Source organism: Mandrillus leucophaeus, unplaced genomic scaffold (genome assembly GCF_000951045.1).
Source record: "Mandrillus leucophaeus isolate KB7577 unplaced genomic scaffold, Mleu.le_1.0 Scaffold1047, whole genome shotgun sequence".
NCBI lineage: Eukaryota > Metazoa > Chordata > Mammalia > Primates > Cercopithecidae > Mandrillus > Mandrillus leucophaeus.
The window spans coordinates 37,535-56,427 of NW_012098621.1; the positions used below are offsets into that span (position 1 = coordinate 37,535).

Below are 18,893 nucleotides of genomic sequence, written 5' to 3' on the forward strand. Positions count from 1 at the left end.
AAACGTAAGGTAAGGATTCTGGGGTCAAACTTTAAAGACTAGAAGGAGCACTGGGAGGTGGGGGTGGTAAGATTCATATTAGGATAGCTCTACTACTTTATTACTGAAACACTTAACAAACGCTACCTTATGATAGTGAAAATGTAGGAGACTCTCAAGTAATTAAAAGGGTGACCAACTCTAAAATCGTGGAGAAAATGAGTTCCCTTTGTGTGTGAGCTTTGCTTCTTGCTCCCAAAAGATATTAAAGCACTCCATGTTCACCTGGCAAACTTCTCCACTTCCTCCTCTAAGAGCGCCACTGAACACCAGGTACTCTGTGGAGTCTCCACAGCCCTTCCCATGTAGATTTAGTTGTTTTTTTCCTCTTGTGCTCCCACTGTCCTTTGTCCACATCTCAACTATAGCACCTATCACAATGCTCTAATAATTTGGTTAATGTGTGGACAAGGACTGTGTTCGGGTTATCTGCATTACCGGCATCTACTAGTGTCTGGATCATAGAAGGCATTTGATAAATGTTTATTCCGCGAGTGAATATACTTAAACATTATGTTTTTTTTCCATATCCACACTTGTGTATGTGTACAAATGTCTATGAAATGAAAGGGACATAATTGAGCACAGATAATGCTTTATTTAACTAGTGATATACTTTGGTCAAGAGCATTGATTTGCCAATAACTATCATGATGCAAAATGGTGGAATCTTTTTGATGAAACTAGGAACAAAACCAGTCACAGTCACCCCTCTAGTCATATATTACCATTATATTAGGCAGCTACTAAATATACATGTTGGCTCATAAACCTTATTATGTGGTCTTACTCCATTCCTATTTCCTTCCAAGTTCATTTATTCTCTATTAAAAAGAGACTAACATCCTGATTTGGAATCACATGCAGAGATGGGCGTTTCTGCAAAAGTAGCATAGAAAGGAAGGGACACTGGGATTATCACTGTGGCAGCTCTCACAATTATGTGTGGAGGAAGATAGAATTGAGGCCAAGAGTGAATGGGTGTCACATTAAGCCAGTAGGTATGCCTGACAAAGGCAACAGATCTGTAGGCTGTGAAAACTGGCTCATGTGAAATCACTGGCACTCACGTGAAGCAGCTGCCATAGAACATACACTGCACTGGAAAGCAAAATATTTCTCAAACATTTTACCAGTGGACAATATGGCCGGGTCACTTAATCTATGCAACTAACACATGAAAGCAAATCAAAGGTATCATTATTTTTGGGAGAGTAAATGGGAAGTCACACCTAACTATCACTCTACTCATTTATTTACAGATTCAACATAGGAAATATCACCAGGCATTCTGCCAAGCGGCAGTTAATGTCAGCTATAACTCCACTCACTTCTAGCAATGAAGTAATAACAGGTATACATAAACCCACAGACTGATTCTAAGTAGGAAAGGAGATTACAAAAATAAACAGAGAAAAGGCAGTCAGAAGTTCCTGACTCATGAAGACAGGTTTCTAATTGCCACAAAATAAGGACAAGTCATCAGACACTTACATCTTATTCCCAGTAATAATGAAAGATTAGGCTCCTTGCCCTGAGCACGCTGATTAAGAATACTGCACAATGCTTTCAAGTCAAACAAACAACAGGACATTTCCTTGAACAGCTGATCAATCACAGTCAAATCAAATAGTGGCCGTTTGGAAAGAACTGTCTGCTGCCTAGATTGGTCAGCTTCCTGGCCCTGATCCAATAAAGAGCATGTCTCATCTGTTTGTCTTTGGTTCTGCAAGGATAAAGAAAACAAACATCAGATGGTTACAAGAGAGGAAAGGTACTCAAAGCCATACAGGTTAACATTTTCCCCCAAGTCTATAAACGAAACAGTGGAGTCATATTATATGCACATTAACCAAATTCAACTACATATATGCAGTGGAAAAAAAAAAACAAAAAAAAAAAATAATTTAAATAGTGAAAACTGTTTCTCTGTGCCATCTGATACTTTAGTGTATATCCAAAGGAGGAAACAAATCCAGTCTCTGTTTCTAGGAGTCTCTCACGTAATAAGCATGTTGGTTGTGTATGTATTTTTCTTTTTTGGGTCTCACTCTGTCACCCAGGCTGGAGTACAGTGTCACAGTCATGACTCACTACTGCAGCCTTGACCTCCTTAGGCTCTGGTCATCCTCCCACCTCAGCCTCCTGAATATCTGGGACCACAGGTAAACACCATCACGCCTAGCTAATTTTTGTATTTTTTGTAGAGAGAGGGTTTTGTCACATTGCGTAAACTGGTCTCAAACTCCTGGGGTGAAGTGATCTGCCCACCTCAGGTTCCCAAAACAAAGTATTAGGATTACAGGTGTGAGCCACCACACCCAGCCTGTATTTTCTATAATGAGATTTATTCCAAGAATAAAAAGAACTACAAAGTAACTCTGAACCTCACACTGTGTGGTTTTTATTGTTAGTAGCAATAGTGATTTAATTACTTTGAAACTACTTTTTGCACGTTGGTGGGGGGAAAGCATCTATGTTAATGTTGATAGGAACCAAAAACTTCAATGTAAGAGACAAAGAAATACAAAAGAAAAACTCAACAACTCTGAACTGCTGACCCCCAAAATTGCTACCTTCTTATCCTGAAAACTGCTAATTAAAGGTAACTTTAATTAGCTTTCCAATTGGAACTGTATTTCAGAATAACAGTGACAACAGTCTGGGGTGATGGGGAAAAAACTTTTTTATAGATGAATGCCAGCTAATAAATATATACTGTACTGTAATTATGTGAAACTGTATTCTAAAACACAAGTGAAGTAAAGGCTTGTCTTTTTATAATAATTTTGGTAAGAAACAATGGAATTAATTAACAGGCATATCAAAATCATGTCTTTAATCTGAAAATGCTCTATTAATATCTATAAAAATAAGCATCTGCTTAAATAGGTAGTGAATCATTCTTTCAAAGCAAATTGAATTTCTTCTACTCACTTCAAGCAATGCTTTTGTTAATCTCTGTAGGTTTCTTTCTTTCTTTTCCAGCTCTTCCATCATCTTTTGAGTGGTCAGTTTCTCTTTCGAAAGCTTTCCTTGCATAGACTAGAATTGTTAAAAAATTGGAAAGCAAAACAGGTTAACATGTAAAGAAAAATCTCAAACAGAAATAAGTAGGAATGTTGGCTCTGAATACTTTAGATCTTCTTTCCTCCCTATCCCCTTGGAAAATGAAGCCTTCACTTTTAAATTAATCCTTATCAGTTAGAGAGTAGCTGAATCCAAATAAAAAAGAAAAAGAAATGCCAGTTTCCCAGAATACATTTGGATTTTTAAAAATTACAGTTTTTACCAAGGAAGTTTTTAATTTGTATAAAACATGTCAAATCTGAAGTTCCTACTTAATGTGGTATTACAAAGTTATTTCATTAACTTTTTATATGTTGAGAGTGTATTAGCAACAAATCTATACTTTTGTTTTACATTTTGCTTACAGTTAATGAGATGCAAGATAATAAGATCATGATATCATCCCTATTTTCTATCATTTGAAACATAGTTCCCATCTTTCAGTGTATAGTATTTCAAGCAGTAAATACACTGTGAACTCTGGTCAAAGGTCTATTATGGGAATTTGATAAGCTAATTTCCTTCTTACTCCTTATAAAATTGCAAATTATCTAGACATGACACCATTGTGAGTACGCCAAAGCAGCATAAAGGACATTTTGAGTCTTTGGTTAGTGTCTTATTTTTCACCTATATATTAAAAGAAAAAAATTCCATACACCCTGCAGTTATTAGTGAATTCTAAGTGTTTCTATCAACTATTTTCCTTTTATTAGATGACAAAATCAATAAACATATGACCAGAAGAGAGGTATCATTTTATTTCAGGTCTGTATTTAGTCTCAATTCTGACAATATTTCAGGTTGCTGACCACCTAAATAGCACACAATCTACTACAAAGGTATTTTCTTCACATTATCTTTGGATGGGATAAGAAAAGATAGCGATCACCATGGGTTGAAATAAGACTCCATAAATACAAAGCAGTTTTATCGGTAACAGATATTCAAACTTGTTGCTTTTAAATTTCATTTGTCTGCTAAACTCTGAAAAAAAATATTACATTTAGTAACTCAGAAGTTGGATAGAAATGAATCAAACTCTGTAACAAGTGTTTCTCCTTCCAGGGAAAAGTTGTTTTATATTCCATAAAGATGAGTCTCACAGCACAGTCAATATGGGGCTCTCTGAATATGTGTATTATTGAAAACTGAAATTTCCTTTGTAACTTCATTAGATTGAATCAATCCTTATCTGATTAAATGAACATGGAGATTTATTCACCTAGCTGAAGATCTATGCTTTCTGGCTTAACAAGATTATTTGGCTGGAATCCAGAATTCAACCTAAATTTTCTCAAGATTTGTGATTGTTTATTAGAATTACAGAAGAAAGGCACCATAGACACACTACTCAAACTCACATTCTAACAACAACAACAACAAAAAACTAAACCCAAGAGGGATGTTTTATATTTTTATCAATTCAGAGTCATGTTGAATGTGACTAATAATTAGCTAATAAATCCAACCAATATGTCCCTATGTAAGGCTGATTTTAATCAATGCAGAAACAGGCAATCTTCTACATCAGAAAAACTGAAACTGTCTGGCAGTAGTGTCATTTATCACAAAAAGGAAAATCAGATTTCTCTTATGTTGCCTGAATTCAAGGGAAGTTACCAAGAAGCACTTTAACAGGTAAAAGACATTGCAGATAGGCTTATCCTGAAAGGACCAAGTGCTGTACAATCTCTAGGATAATACTAGGTATGAGTGCTATAGTTGTCTGACAATAACATTTAGTCTGAAACATTAATTACTTCTCTATCCTAAATTGCATTAAGATATGTTTAAAAGATAAGAAAACAAGAAAGAAATTCTATCAAGAATAGTGTGTGTTATTTTACAAATACCTTTTGCAGAGCATTTTTTTGAAATCTCTTAAGCTCTTAAAATATACTTGCTCAAACTGGTAGTACTTTACAATGCATAAATGAAATAATCTCATGTTTTCTGAAATGAGTTGTTTAGCTTTGTGAATTTCACGATAACTGTTTATCATTCACTAGACATGTAGTGGATTAATAAAATTAAAAATTAATTTGCAAAAACCTACAAAAGCTCTCAATTCTCAGTTTAATCATGACATTTTAAAATTCTGCTAAGGTACTAACCTACAAGGTCTTTATAATGATCATCTTTGAAGTTGAAAAGTGGTATTAAGCAAATTTATTGTTTTGATGTAAGTATTGAGAAATGCTTCATTTACAAATAGCTTAAATGAGGGAGAACCAGGTGTGCCTTAGTTAACAGATTCTATATAATCCACAAACCTAATTTAAAAGGAATTATTTTGAAAGTAAATTTATGTTAACATTTTTACTGCACATATATACACATAAACATGCTTAACCACCTAAGAAATTCACAAGGAACTTTCCTTCATGCAATCATTCATTCAGCAAAAACCATTGCCAAACACTGCTCTGTTCATTGAGTGATACATCAGTGAACAAAACAGTCAAAACTCTTGGCCCTTGTGGAACTTTATACTAGGAGAAAAAAGACCAAAAGAAATAAAATAAATATTCAAGTTACACAGTATCATATATTAGAATTTGACTAGTGCTGTAGAGAACAAACAGAGCACAGTAACGGTCAGGAGGCTGAAATCTCAGGTAAGCAAGGGTTTGAAGGATGACAGACTGTGTCCCAGAGATACCCAGAGAGTTTCTGTCGGTACAAAGGTTCTGGGACAGATGGTGTCTTCTGTGTTTGAGAAAAAGTAAGAGAGCCAGGATGGCTGAGAATAGTAGGAGAGTCAGAGAAGGAAGACAGCATGCGGAACAGATTGTATAGGGCCTCAGAAATCAGTATAAGAACTTCGATTTTTATTCTGGAAAAAAATGAGGATCCACTGAAGAGTTCTGAAGCAGAGACATGATGTAATCTGATTTTTGTTCAAAAGGATCACTTAACCTAATGAGAGTATACTGTACACAGGAAAGGGTAGAAGCATAAAGAAATAACCCAGATGAGAAAGGAAGACGGCTTGGAACAGGGTGGCAATGGAAGAGGCAAGGAAAAGAGGTCAGATTCTAGACATACATTCAAGGCAGTAGAATTTGCTGACAAATGTGAGGTAAGTGAGCAGTCAAGGATAAGTCCAGGATACCTGGACTGAACAAATGGAAGGGCAGAGATGCCATTAATAGGAAGTCTGAAATGTATAGCAGGGTGTTTTTTTTTGGTGATGGGGAGATAAGAAATAGAAAAAAGAGGCTTTTTTACGTTTCTAAGAATCTAAGACAATGTACAGCTCAAATTCCTTTCTTAAGTTAGTTATCATCTTGTAATTTGATAAAACTTTGAAAACAATCTGCCTGGAGTTCTGCTTCTAGCATGGACTAGAAGCAGAGTTGAGGAGCTCCACAGACCCACTCCTCAATGAAATTGGTGAATATTATCATTTAAAATTTCTGGAAATGGTCCTAAGAGCATATAGCAAATGAAGAAACATTTACTCAAGAATATCTCTGCTTCACAAAAGGATTCTAGGAGGAAAAAAATGAAACAAAACTCAACTCCATTTCTGCCTCCTCACATTTCATTGAGATGGAAATTCTACTTCCTGTCTCTTATACACATCTAGATGTGTATAAGAGACAGTCACAGCACAGTCAATATGGGGCTCTCTGAATATGTGTATTATTGAAAACTGAAATTTCCTTTGTAACTTCATTAGATTGAATCAATCCTTATCTGATTAAATGAACATGGAGATTTATTCACCTAGCTGAAGATCTATGCTTTCTGGCTTAACAAGATTATTTGGCTGGAATCCAGAATTCAACCTAAATTTTCTCAAGATTTGTGATTGTTTATTAGAATTACAGAAGAAAGGCACCATAGACACACTACTCAAACTCACATTCTAACAACAACAACAACAAAAAACTAAACCCAAGAGGGATGTTTTATATTTTTATCAATTCAGAGTCATGTTGAATGTGACTAATAATTAGCTAATAAATCCAACCAATATGTCCCTATGTAAGGCTGATTTTAATCAATGCAGAAACAGGCAATCTTCTACATCAGAAAAACTGAAACTGTCTGGCAGTAGTGTCATTTATCACAAAAAGGAAAATCAGATTTCTCTTATGTTGCCTGAATTCAAGGGAAGTTACCAAGAAGCACTTTAACAGGTAAAAGACATTGCAGATAGGCTTATCCTGAAAGGACCAAGTGCTGTACAATCTCTAGGATAATACTAGGTATGAGTGCTATAGTTGTCTGACAATAACATTTAGTCTGAAACATTAATTACTTCTCTATCCTAAATTGCATTAAGATATGTTTAAAAGATAAGAAAACAAGAAAGAAATTCTATCAAGAATAGTGTGTGTTATTTTACAAATACCTTTTGCAGAGCATTTTTTTGAAATCTCTTAAGCTCTTAAAATATACTTGCTCAAACTGGTAGTACTTTACAATGCATAAATGAAATAATCTCATGTTTTCTGAAATGAGTTGTTTAGCTTTGTGAATTTCACGATAACTGTTTATCATTCACTAGACATGTAGTGGATTAATAAAATTAAAAATTAATTTGCAAAAACCTACAAAAGCTCTCAATTCTCAGTTTAATCATGACATTTTAAAATTCTGCTAAGGTACTAACCTACAAGGTCTTTATAATGATCATCTTTGAAGTTGAAAAGTGGTATTAAGCAAATTTATTGTTTTGATGTAAGTATTGAGAAATGCTTCATTTACAAATAGCTTAAATGAGGGAGAACCAGGTGTGCCTTAGTTAACAGATTCTATATAATCCACAAACCTAATTTAAAAGGAATTATTTTGAAAGTAAATTTATGTTAACATTTTTACTGCACATATATACACATAAACATGCTTAACCACCTAAGAAATTCACAAGGAACTTTCCTTCATGCAATCATTCATTCAGCAAAAACCATTGCCAAACACTGCTCTGTTCATTGAGTGATACATCAGTGAACAAAACAGTCAAAACTCTTGGCCCTTGTGGAACTTTATACTAGGAGAAAAAAGACCAAAAGAAATAAAATAAATATTCAAGTTACACAGTATCATATATTAGAATTTGACTAGTGCTGTAGAGAACAAACAGAGCACAGTAACGGTCAGGAGGCTGAAATCTCAGGTAAGCAAGGGTTTGAAGGATGACAGACTGTGTCCCAGAGATACCCAGAGAGTTTCTGTCGGTACAAAGGTTCTGGGACAGATGGTGTCTTCTGTGTTTGAGAAAAAGTAAGAGAGCCAGGATGGCTGAGAATAGTAGGAGAGTCAGAGAAGGAAGACAGCATGCGGAACAGATTGTATAGGGCCTCAGAAATCAGTATAAGAACTTCGATTTTTATTCTGGAAAAAAATGAGGATCCACTGAAGAGTTCTGAAGCAGAGACATGATGTAATCTGATTTTTGTTCAAAAGGATCACTTAACCTAATGAGAGTATACTGTACACAGGAAAGGGTAGAAGCATAAAGAAATAACCCAGATGAGAAAGGAAGACGGCTTGGAACAGGGTGGCAATGGAAGAGGCAAGGAAAAGAGGTCAGATTCTAGACATACATTCAAGGCAGTAGAATTTGCTGACAAATGTGAGGTAAGTGAGCAGTCAAGGATAAGTCCAGGATACCTGGACTGAACAAATGGAAGGGCAGAGATGCCATTAATAGGAAGTCTGAAATGTATAGCAGGGTGTTTTTTTTTGGTGATGGGGAGATAAGAAATAGAAAAAAGAGGCTTTTTTACGTTTCTAAGAATCTAAGACAATGTACAGCTCAAATTCCTTTCTTAAGTTAGTTATCATCTTGTAATTTGATAAAACTTTGAAAACAATCTGCCTGGAGTTCTGCTTCTAGCATGGACTAGAAGCAGAGTTGAGGAGCTCCACAGACCCACCCCTCAATGAAATTGGTGAATATTATCATTTAAAATTTCTGGAAATGGTCCTAAGAGCATATAGCAAATGAAGAAACATTTACTCAAGAATATCTCTGCTTCACAAAAGGATTCTAGGAGGAAAAAAATGAAACAAAACTCAACTCCATTTCTGCCTCCTCACATTTCATTGAGATGGAAATTCTACTTCAGACTGACAGAGCCAGTAACACAGGGTTCCCTCTCCTCCCAAATCCTAGTTAGAGAGTTCTCTTCTCAGAAAAGATAGGGCATCAACATTTACCATCCTAGCAAAGGCTGTTTTAGGCAACGACATACAACCAAGAGGTGGGGGGCTCCCTTCTTCTACCCAGATCCCCTTACGGGATGGAAGCTTACGTGAGTGCAGAACCCTTGACCCTTGGCCCAGCTTGTGGGGCACTGGTTCTATGCTGGGAGAGGCAAGTCAAAAAGACGTAGAGCTGCTGCCCCAACTCACTCCAGTGAGTGTTCAGCTACTAGAGTGGGTTTACCATTCGGAAGTCTGCCATTGTCCCCACACCAATTAACTTGGCTTAAGAGACTTTCCTGAGGAAAAGTAGGCCATAGAACTAGGAGTTCCAAATGTCTCTCTATAGGAATTCACTTCATTTGCAACAGTGTGACGTTCAAGCCTTAGAGCACTCAAAAACATTGGAGGTTGTGGTGAAAGGCAGTTGGCAGGATACTATTAGACTCATTAGCCCTATAAGCTAAATCCATAGACTAACTACTTTCCCAGGGAGAAACAGAGAGATAGCTGTGAAGAATACTCCTGAGGTCAGAACAAATCTCAAACACTAACCTAATGAACTATCCCTTCAAAAGAGCTAGAATGGATCAGTTTGCGAAGCAATTTATGCCACAGGGTATTGTTGAAAACAACAGACTGATTGGCTGACAATTAGTGGAGCCTAACAGCTGGTTAAGGTCAAGAGTCACAAAAGACCATATATACATTTGTATGAAATGTTTAAAATAGGTATATTTATAGAGATAGAAAGTGGATCAGAGGTGAGATGGCTGGAGAAGTGGATGGGGGCTTAGGCAAGTGACAAAAATGAGGCTTCCATTTGAGATGATAAAAATGTTCTAAAATTGACTGTGGTCTTGGTTCCACTTATCTGTGAATATACTAAAAAGTATTGAATTGCACACGAATTGAAGGTGACGTGTATCTTAAAACTGTTACTGCTTGAGTTCCTTGTCCTCTAACTTCTGGAAAAAATGTATTTTCTGGTTTATAAGCGAGATCTACCAAAATACGTTAAATGTGTTTGATGACACCTAAGTATCTTAGAAACTAAACTTGTTTTTTAAATTTAAACCTCAGTCTTTCTCTCCAGTTCCCACTCTTTGGTCCACTGAGCATGCTGAGGATTGTAATACTTCCTAAATGCTCTAGTTCTACTGCCAGACCATATGGCAAAGTTAGGGACTGCCTGAGGAACTTAACAATACATAATTCAACTTCATCCCAGAGACACTGATTCATTAGGTTCACAATAGGGCCCAGAAATACATATCTTAAAAAGTATTACAAATAATGTGAATAGCCATATAGATTTGGTGACTACTCATAGCACAAATAGGCCCAAGAACATTCTTCCATGATTCAAGTGAGCTGTCTTCCCTCGTACAACTCCCCACCGTGACATAACTGATTTTTCAAAAGTTAAATCCACCTTTTACACATTTTTTCTGACATATCTTAATTATGCAACTATAACATGCATACAACAGATCTACATGAACAGTAAAGACTGTTCTCTTTACCAGCACAGAGACTACAGTGAGTGTTTTTTTTTTTTAAGCTACTTTTCATAGAAGGCATTATTTGGCTGGTAGGTTTTTCAAAATTTAGTATTAACTTCTGATAAGAATACTTTTAGTTTTTCACTCATCATAAGCAATTTTACAGAAGTAAATGCTTCCAAAATTAAACTTTAGAAAAAGTACTTTATTTCAAGACATAACAAAATTTGGATAACAAAAAAATAGGAGATAAACATCACACAATGTTAATGGGAAAACATTAAAGAAATCGATATTTAAAAGAGTTATGTTCTCCCTATAAGGCACTCTATTGACTTATGATCCATTTTCCCACTATTTCTACTGAGAAAAACTGCTAGATGAAGGATTTAAGAGATTTGCTAAAACTTGGAATAGAATTTTCTTAGGCTGTGGGAACATCTCGATGTGTTATAAATAGAACAGACTGTCACAGTTTGGAGATTGGTGGTTCCAACCACGCCCAAGTAAACAGTCTTAAATGTCCTCTAACGTATTATTCTGTCTTCTGTCATAGTATAATTTTCTATTGATAGCTGTCAATTCAGATACGCCATTTAAATGCCTAAGTTCTTGCAAGTAGTTAATATTTTAATGTCAGAGAAAACAAGCAAACATTACAAACCTCTACGTCCTCTGCCAAAAGATTACAATAACAGCTCACTGAAAAAGGCTTACGGATGTGAAATGTGCTTTTGAGAAATAAGTAAGAAGGAAGGTAATGCCCAATGAAGAACTCAATCATATTCTGACTGTAGCCATATGTTCATGGAACTGACACGGAACATTCTACCGCAAAATGTCTTTATATACTGTATACTGACAGAAGAAAAAACCTATAGGAGAAGCAGCCAGGCTAGCTCTACTAGTTTTATGGATATAACGAAGGGCAACACTTCTAAAAGGTCAATGAGTAAACAAGGTATTTATGCCAGTTAACAATATGACCTAGACAGTTGAACAAAACAGTAGATAAATCTGTATTTTTACAGCACTAAACTCAATTTCCAAATTAGCATATACTTTTATATGAAGTATTACTTTTTCTATATTCAACAACAAATATAGTATAACTAGTAGAGGAATGATTTCTCTCCAACTTTGAAAGCTGTGAATAAATCAACGTGCCAGTGACCTACAACAGGGTAAGTATTTATTTGACTTTTGTGGCAAAATAACAAACTATAGCTGTATTTTGAACACAGCATCTAAATATGAAACAATGCCCTATTTTTATCTCCTATAAATTGGACATAAAATGTACATAGCCTGGGATTTTATTTTTCCCTTTTGGGAGTAAATTTAAACTATATGAATAACTTGCTTATTACCAAGGAAATGCAGTGCACCAAATCAAGACAAATGAACTTCAAACAAATTTGGCGTGCTCAACAATTTGCAAAGACATAAAGAGGCAGTAACACATGAGATTCTAACAGTACCAAGTTATCTTTGCCTACTGAATACTCCAAAATGGAAAAACATCCAAGCACTGTGGAGGAAGAAAGAATATCCAAACTATAGCGACAATGAGCTTTTACATAAAATTAATACTATAGTGATAGCCAAAATGCATAATTAAAAAAAATTGGGAGGCTCTCTGCTATCGTTAATTATATAGTATTTTGTGTTATTTTAGATAGGCGAAGATATTTGAAGAAATTCAAAAACAGCTATAGCATATGGAAAGGACATCATAATCTACATAGGTACAAGCTGGCCATTCTTTATGTAAGCAGATAAGGAAAAATCACACAGCTTTAAAGAAGTAGGAAGTGAAGGGAGTTGCTCTATTAGGTATATCAGTATGATCATACACCCATTAATTATGTCTATTAACCACAATAGAAAGCAACAGGAATATTTTTTCAACCCCAAGTGTTCTTTACAGTGTTTCCAATGCTAGGGAAATAATTAGTGTTCCTCTTTTCAGAATAAGCAATATTTTCAGGTTTTTATAGAGCATATACCTTTTAGAGAAAGGTCATCAAAAACGACCAAATACAAACAAAATTTCTGTCTTTTTAAATGATAAGGGGCCAAAAAATAACATGAGTTTAAAACTAGTAAATAATTTTCTCATTATGTGAGTCATATTCATCTCCAGCTTTGCTATTCAAATACCACGTTCACAAATATAGCTATTTCGGCCAGCTATCAACATTTATTGTCTGTCTCTGTGACCTAAATCTATAGATCTCTGTCTCTAGATGTGCAGACCTTGATGGTCAGAATGGGCAAATGAGATGCTAAGAACAAAAAAGAAAAGAAATCCAAAAAAGTCATTGATTCAAAGGACAACAGAATTAATGATTATAGTGTCTAGGCCCCAATATTTGGAAATAAATGCATCTCATTAATTTTATTTCAATTCTTTACATAGTTTGAAGAAATAAAAGGTTTGTGTTTGCTGAAGCATTTTAATAACAAAGAACAGTAAGGCCTATAATTGCATATTCTTCTACGTATTCATTTATGTATGGTCATGACATATTTACATGTGACTACAGACTTGGTTAACATGTAAGAGTAAATTGCAGTAAGATGTCTCCACAAATGGGGAAAAAATGCACATTTCAATGAATGCAAATATATACTGAACACCTATAATGTGACAGTATATGATAAATGAAATGTTACAAGTCATTAAAGTTTCAATGCCAAAGTTCACGTGTTGATTATTCTTAATTTAGATTGAGATAACTTTTATTAGATTTACTTCTCGGAAAATGTGCCCAAGTAAAATAGAAATTTCTTGAATTATGGTCCAGAATAAGTCACATAACAATGGCTGAGGAAATCTAACAATCTAGAGATTCTAATGGGTTATGGAACAACTGAAGTTATGTCTGTAGGAATACAAAATAAAGTTTATAACCTCTGTCAATCAATCCATCAGGCTCATACATTTATTGATAAATAATACAACCAAAAGACAAAGACTGTATATAATGGCAAATCATTTACTACTTTTACTTTGATTTTAAGAAGTAACAGTAAAATTAGGAGGTATAGAGCTAAACATTTTTCAGCAAAAGATGTCCAATGGCTTCCCATCACACTTAGAATAACGGCCTCACAATTCCTGAACGCCAGGCTAACAGACTGTGCTGTTCTTAGAGCATACCAGGTATATAAAGGGCATTTGTTGCTCCCTTTGCTTGAAATGCTCTTGCCCTGGATGTCTTCATTCAGATCCCTGCTCAAATATTGCCTCTTCAGGAAAAACATCATGACCACTCTATTAAATGTAGCACTCTCTAGCTTACTTTTTAAATAACATTTTTAACAGCAATTTTTTTCATAGCACCTGGCATTCATTATATTGGTTTTGTATTCTCTCCAACTCACCCCACTAGAATGGTCAGGCATGTGACTTGTTCACTGATGAATCTTTATAATTTTTGAAGGATTAATTTACCAAACAGCAAAAACTGGAAGATTAATATTAAAGAATTTGCAACTCTACCTCAGTGCTATACATATTATCTTTCCATACAATATATGCATGCTTTAATATCTGCAGGTTAAATAAGCATTAAGAGTATATCAGAATATAGCTAAATTAAAATAAGCACAAAATATTCCTTACCTGAATTTCTAAAATCATTCTGTCAATCTCATCTTGTTGGCTGTCTATTATCTAAAACAAAAAAATAAATACATCTGATTCAAATAATTTTTACATCACTTCTTAAAAGTACCAACATTTCAAGAAAACACAGCACAGAAATTTATAAATTTATTTTTAAGAAGGGTCTTTTTAAAAAACTGAAAGTATCCTTATGATTTGGATCACACAAGTATAAAACTACAAAAGACTTCCTCTAGTTCTTGATAAAACTTTTCTCAAATTTATACAATTTTTAAGAATAACTTTGAGACAAACTGAATAATTAAGGAAGGAAAAAGATATCCTTTTGTTTTGACTTTTATTTGAATTATTTAATTTTGTTTGAATTGCTATGGTCCTTCAAACAAAGACATTCAAACTGCAAATTATATAAGCAATTAAATATTTACAAAATATAAATCACATAAAGTAGCTATAAATTATGTATCTATACACACATATCCACTTAGTATAGATTTCACGTTTATGATCAAAGGTATCTACTGACCTTACTAGCAGTCTCATTTTGTTGTCTGAGATTATCATTTTCATTCTGAAGCTGTTTTGCATCTAACATGGGAAGGCGGATTCCATCTTCAAGGCATCTTTCTACTTTTTGTTGCAAACTATTTCAAAAGACAATTATATGATGAAAATAAGCTCTATTTGCTGATTTTGGTAATGATTTCAACATAAATGATGTCCTTTTTAGGTTCTGTATTTTTTAATCAACCAATAATCAAGACCCACAGACAGTATATGAAAAAGTGTTACTTATATTTCATACAAGTAAGAAGGGTCCATAGTTAGCTAGAGGCTGATCTTTTCAGAAATGGCAAATTTGAGACCAGAGTCCAGAGTTGCTCAGTATGTGACATCCTTAGGCCCAGATGAAGTTCTTCATTACCCAAATCTGAGCTCTGAAGTCTAACTCGTGTTCTTCACTTTTCCCCTAAAAGCAGAGTTCCTTGATTAAGATGACTGTTGCACAGAACCTAAGAATATGTATACACATCTTTTGTCCTTTATTCTAAGCTCAGCAGAAGTTTGCTTGTAAGAATAGCTGTTGCCTAAACCATCAGAATTACATTTCTCTTTCATTTCCTTTTTTTTTTTTTTTTTACTTTTACTTTAGGTTTGTGGGTACACATGCTGGTTTGTTACACAGATAAACTCATGTCATGGAGGTGTGCTGTACAGATTATTTTGTCACCCAGGTACTAAGCCTACTACCCAAGTTATTTTTTCTGCTCCTCTCCTTCCTCCCACCCTCCACCTTCAAGTAGGCCCTAGTGTCTGTTGTTCCCTTCTCTGTGTTCATGAGTTCTTCTTCATTATAACTTGACAGAACACTTTCTTATGCTATCCATGGAACACAGTTGCATTTTAGAAGGGGAAACAACAAAAGTAAGACTGCAGATTCAAAATAAAAAGGCAAAAGGGGCAGAGGGGGAAGGTGCTAGAAAGAAAGAATAGTAATGTTTGGTTAAAAGAAGTCACATCATTAGACAATAATTACCAAAACAAAACCAAAATAATAGCAGCAAGAAACCGGAAATAGCTCTACTTTAGCTTGAATCATACTCAAGCATTGCAGAGTACTAAAAGGAAGACTTCTTATAAATTGGGTTTTGATATTTTCATTATTTTTCTTTTTTTCAAGAATTATGGCTATTCTATGCTTTGTCTTTCAAAAACAGAAGAAATGCCCTATCCAGATTGTGAAAAGAGAACTGACAGTCCTAGATGGTACAATAAGGGCCTCAGATGTTTACAAATAATGGCGCCAGAGACATTTGTATTTATTATCGATGTAGTGTACTGCTGTGTAATACATTGTCATAATTATTTGCTTTTTTCAGTCTGAAGTGTAAAACAAATTATTTCTATTTCAGAATGAGATTTTTGTTTGTTTTGTTTTACCAATTCAGTGTCAAGACACTACTTCCAGACATTTCATGAGAAACAATATGTATTAAAAATATTAAAGTCTTTCAAATAAAAAAATGAGCCAGCTATGAAGAGAGGAACTGTCATGGCAAAATGCTCAATAAATTTTATTTCATTTATACATTTTTAGGTTATATAACATGTTTAATTCAAAAAGTAAAGTATCTCTTAAAGTGGTACCTACTACTGCATTACTAAGGAGCTCACCCATCTTTTTCACTTTAATTTTCAGGTCTAATGGGAAGCTTTTCTTATTTAATGTATAAATTGCAAATGTTCTTAAGTATTCATAGAACAGGAAGCTTAGAAATATTATATAAAACAGATAAATGTAATTATATAATTCACAGTCACATATACATCTGAAGTTCTTTGGAACTCAAGGAATATTATCTTATAGAGCTGAAAAAACTGTGATACCATCCTCAACCCTTTGATCCTTTATATCTATTTGAAATCAAGAGAAATTTTTGGACATGGTATCATCTCTGATAGTATCAAGATGAAATTTAAAAGTGGAAAATGTTATCTGAAATGCACCGTACTAATCTTTCCAAAACAAGAATATGAGGTTCAGTGTTTCCACAAAACCTAATAAAAGATAAAGTCTAAATAAAAGAGAAAGCATACAATCTAAAAGCACACAACAGAACAAAGCAACACTCAAATTATTTTCAGGTGTGGCTAATTCTGTTCCTAAAGCAACACAGCTTTAATTTATAATTATAATGCTCTATATGACAGAACAGATATAGTGTCTCTTTTCATTTTATCAGTAAAGATGAAAGAAAAAGCTATATGGTTGAATTAGTGCAGATCAGAAAGTTGTTCTGACAATAAAGAACAGGGCATAAGATGAAAAGTTATAAAAAGGAAAATTTAAGAACAAGCAGCAGAAAATAGGAGACAAAAGCAGAATTAAAGGTATATGATTTGTTTTGGGAGCTGAGATGATGAGAAACGTGTGTTTTCTCATTCAAACTGAATTGTCCCAGAAATCAAAAATTTTTTGGCATTGAAACCCAAAGAAAAAAGTAGGACAAGGCATATTTAAGACTCAAAGTAGTAGTAAAGCAATAGTAACATGAAATTAACATGGAATCAGATGGATTTTTATTTAAAAGCTAAGAATAAATTGAATTGTAAAATTGATGTAAGTATGAAGATTGTATTTCTTGCATTTCGCTTCTGTTCCTTTGTTGTTTTATTCTTCAGGATAGTTTTATCTATTTATAGTTGGTAATATTAAGGTTTAAGTTTTGCAAAACAGAACATCCATATCTATACATATAAAATACTTCCTTAGGTTTTTCAGGGATCCAATATTAATTTCCAAGTTTAATAAACACAAACTGAATTTGCAAATGGTATTCATTGTACTTACAACTGTATTAATTGAGTCCCATGAGGCAAGATATGTAAGTAAATCTGGAAGATAGATGGCAAAACTGCTGTATCTTTTACTTGCAGTAAAGGGAAATAGGAGCCCATTACTTCAATTTGATATATTCCATTAAGGAGTGCAGTTCGAGTATTTTGCTGGCCCCTTTTTTGTTATTTACAATTTTTACTTATTTTTTTTGATAAAGCCATTAGATAAAGGGTTTGTATTAATATTTTCAGTCTTCATATGTATGAGTTTTTATTTTTACTATTTTCAACAGAAACTTTTGGCAAGATATCAATATATTGTTGAGACTCCCTAATCCAAAAACCTGAAATCTGAAATGTTTCAAAATCCAAAACTTTTTGAGCATGGAAATGATGCTCAAAGGAGATGCTAATTGGAGCATTTCAGATTTTGGATTGTCAGATTAGAGATGCTCAGTGGGTAAGTACTTGGCAAATATTCCAAAATCCAAAAAAATCTGAAATCTAAAACATTTCTGCTCACAAGCAGTTTGGAAAAGGGATGAGCATCCTGTAGTACATCTTTAAATTAAGGAGAGTAAAATAACTTATAAATTAGTTTAAGTAAAATGTTTTATGAAAAATATGAGTAAAATAACATAAAAGGATTCATAAAATTTTCTTACCTCTGAACAGTAGTTACTAACTCCTTTTCTTTCTTTTTCTGGCATATTAACTGTGTCTCTTTATCTTGACACTGCTTTTTAATCTCTTCAATTTTTTTTTCTGTATCTACCAAAGCCTCTTGTAAATTCTTATTTTTTTCTTCCAGAATCTGCAGCTAAGGAGAAATTTTTTACAGTTCATTACACATGAAATATTAAATATGCTTCTATTAGAAACTGTTACCGTGTTGGCAGGGATTGACAGACTTGTAGCTAAAAAAAAAAAAAAAATCACACTGCATTTTATCTAGAGTATTAGCACTCCATCTCCTCTGTGTGAAAGGCACCTACAAGAATGGAATTACAAGGAAGAGAATGGGGTTAGAAATTTGTAGAAGACTGAGAAAGGTTAATTTTAAACTTATTTTTCTTTTAATTGTAATAAATATACAACTTTATACTGTCTTAACAATTTTCAAGTGTACAGTGCAGTTGTGTTAG

General features: G+C 34.0%; 1 protein-coding gene across 1 annotated transcript in view; it reads right to left on the reverse strand.

Annotated features, from left to right (window-relative positions):
- Window positions 1-18,893, reverse strand: part of CEP85L (centrosomal protein 85kDa-like) — a 217,006-nt gene that overhangs the window by 4,135 nt on the left and 193,978 nt on the right. The window contains exons 10-13 of the mRNA XM_011980625.1: window positions 14,936-15,053; window positions 14,407-14,457; window positions 2,977-3,084; window positions 1,534-1,765 (exon numbers count right to left, since the gene is read on the reverse strand). Of these exons, the coding sequence (XP_011836015.1) occupies window positions 1,534-1,765; window positions 2,977-3,084; window positions 14,407-14,457; window positions 14,936-15,053 (509 nt within the window). The remainder of the gene's footprint in view (window positions 1-1,533; window positions 1,766-2,976; window positions 3,085-14,406; window positions 14,458-14,935; window positions 15,054-18,893) is intronic.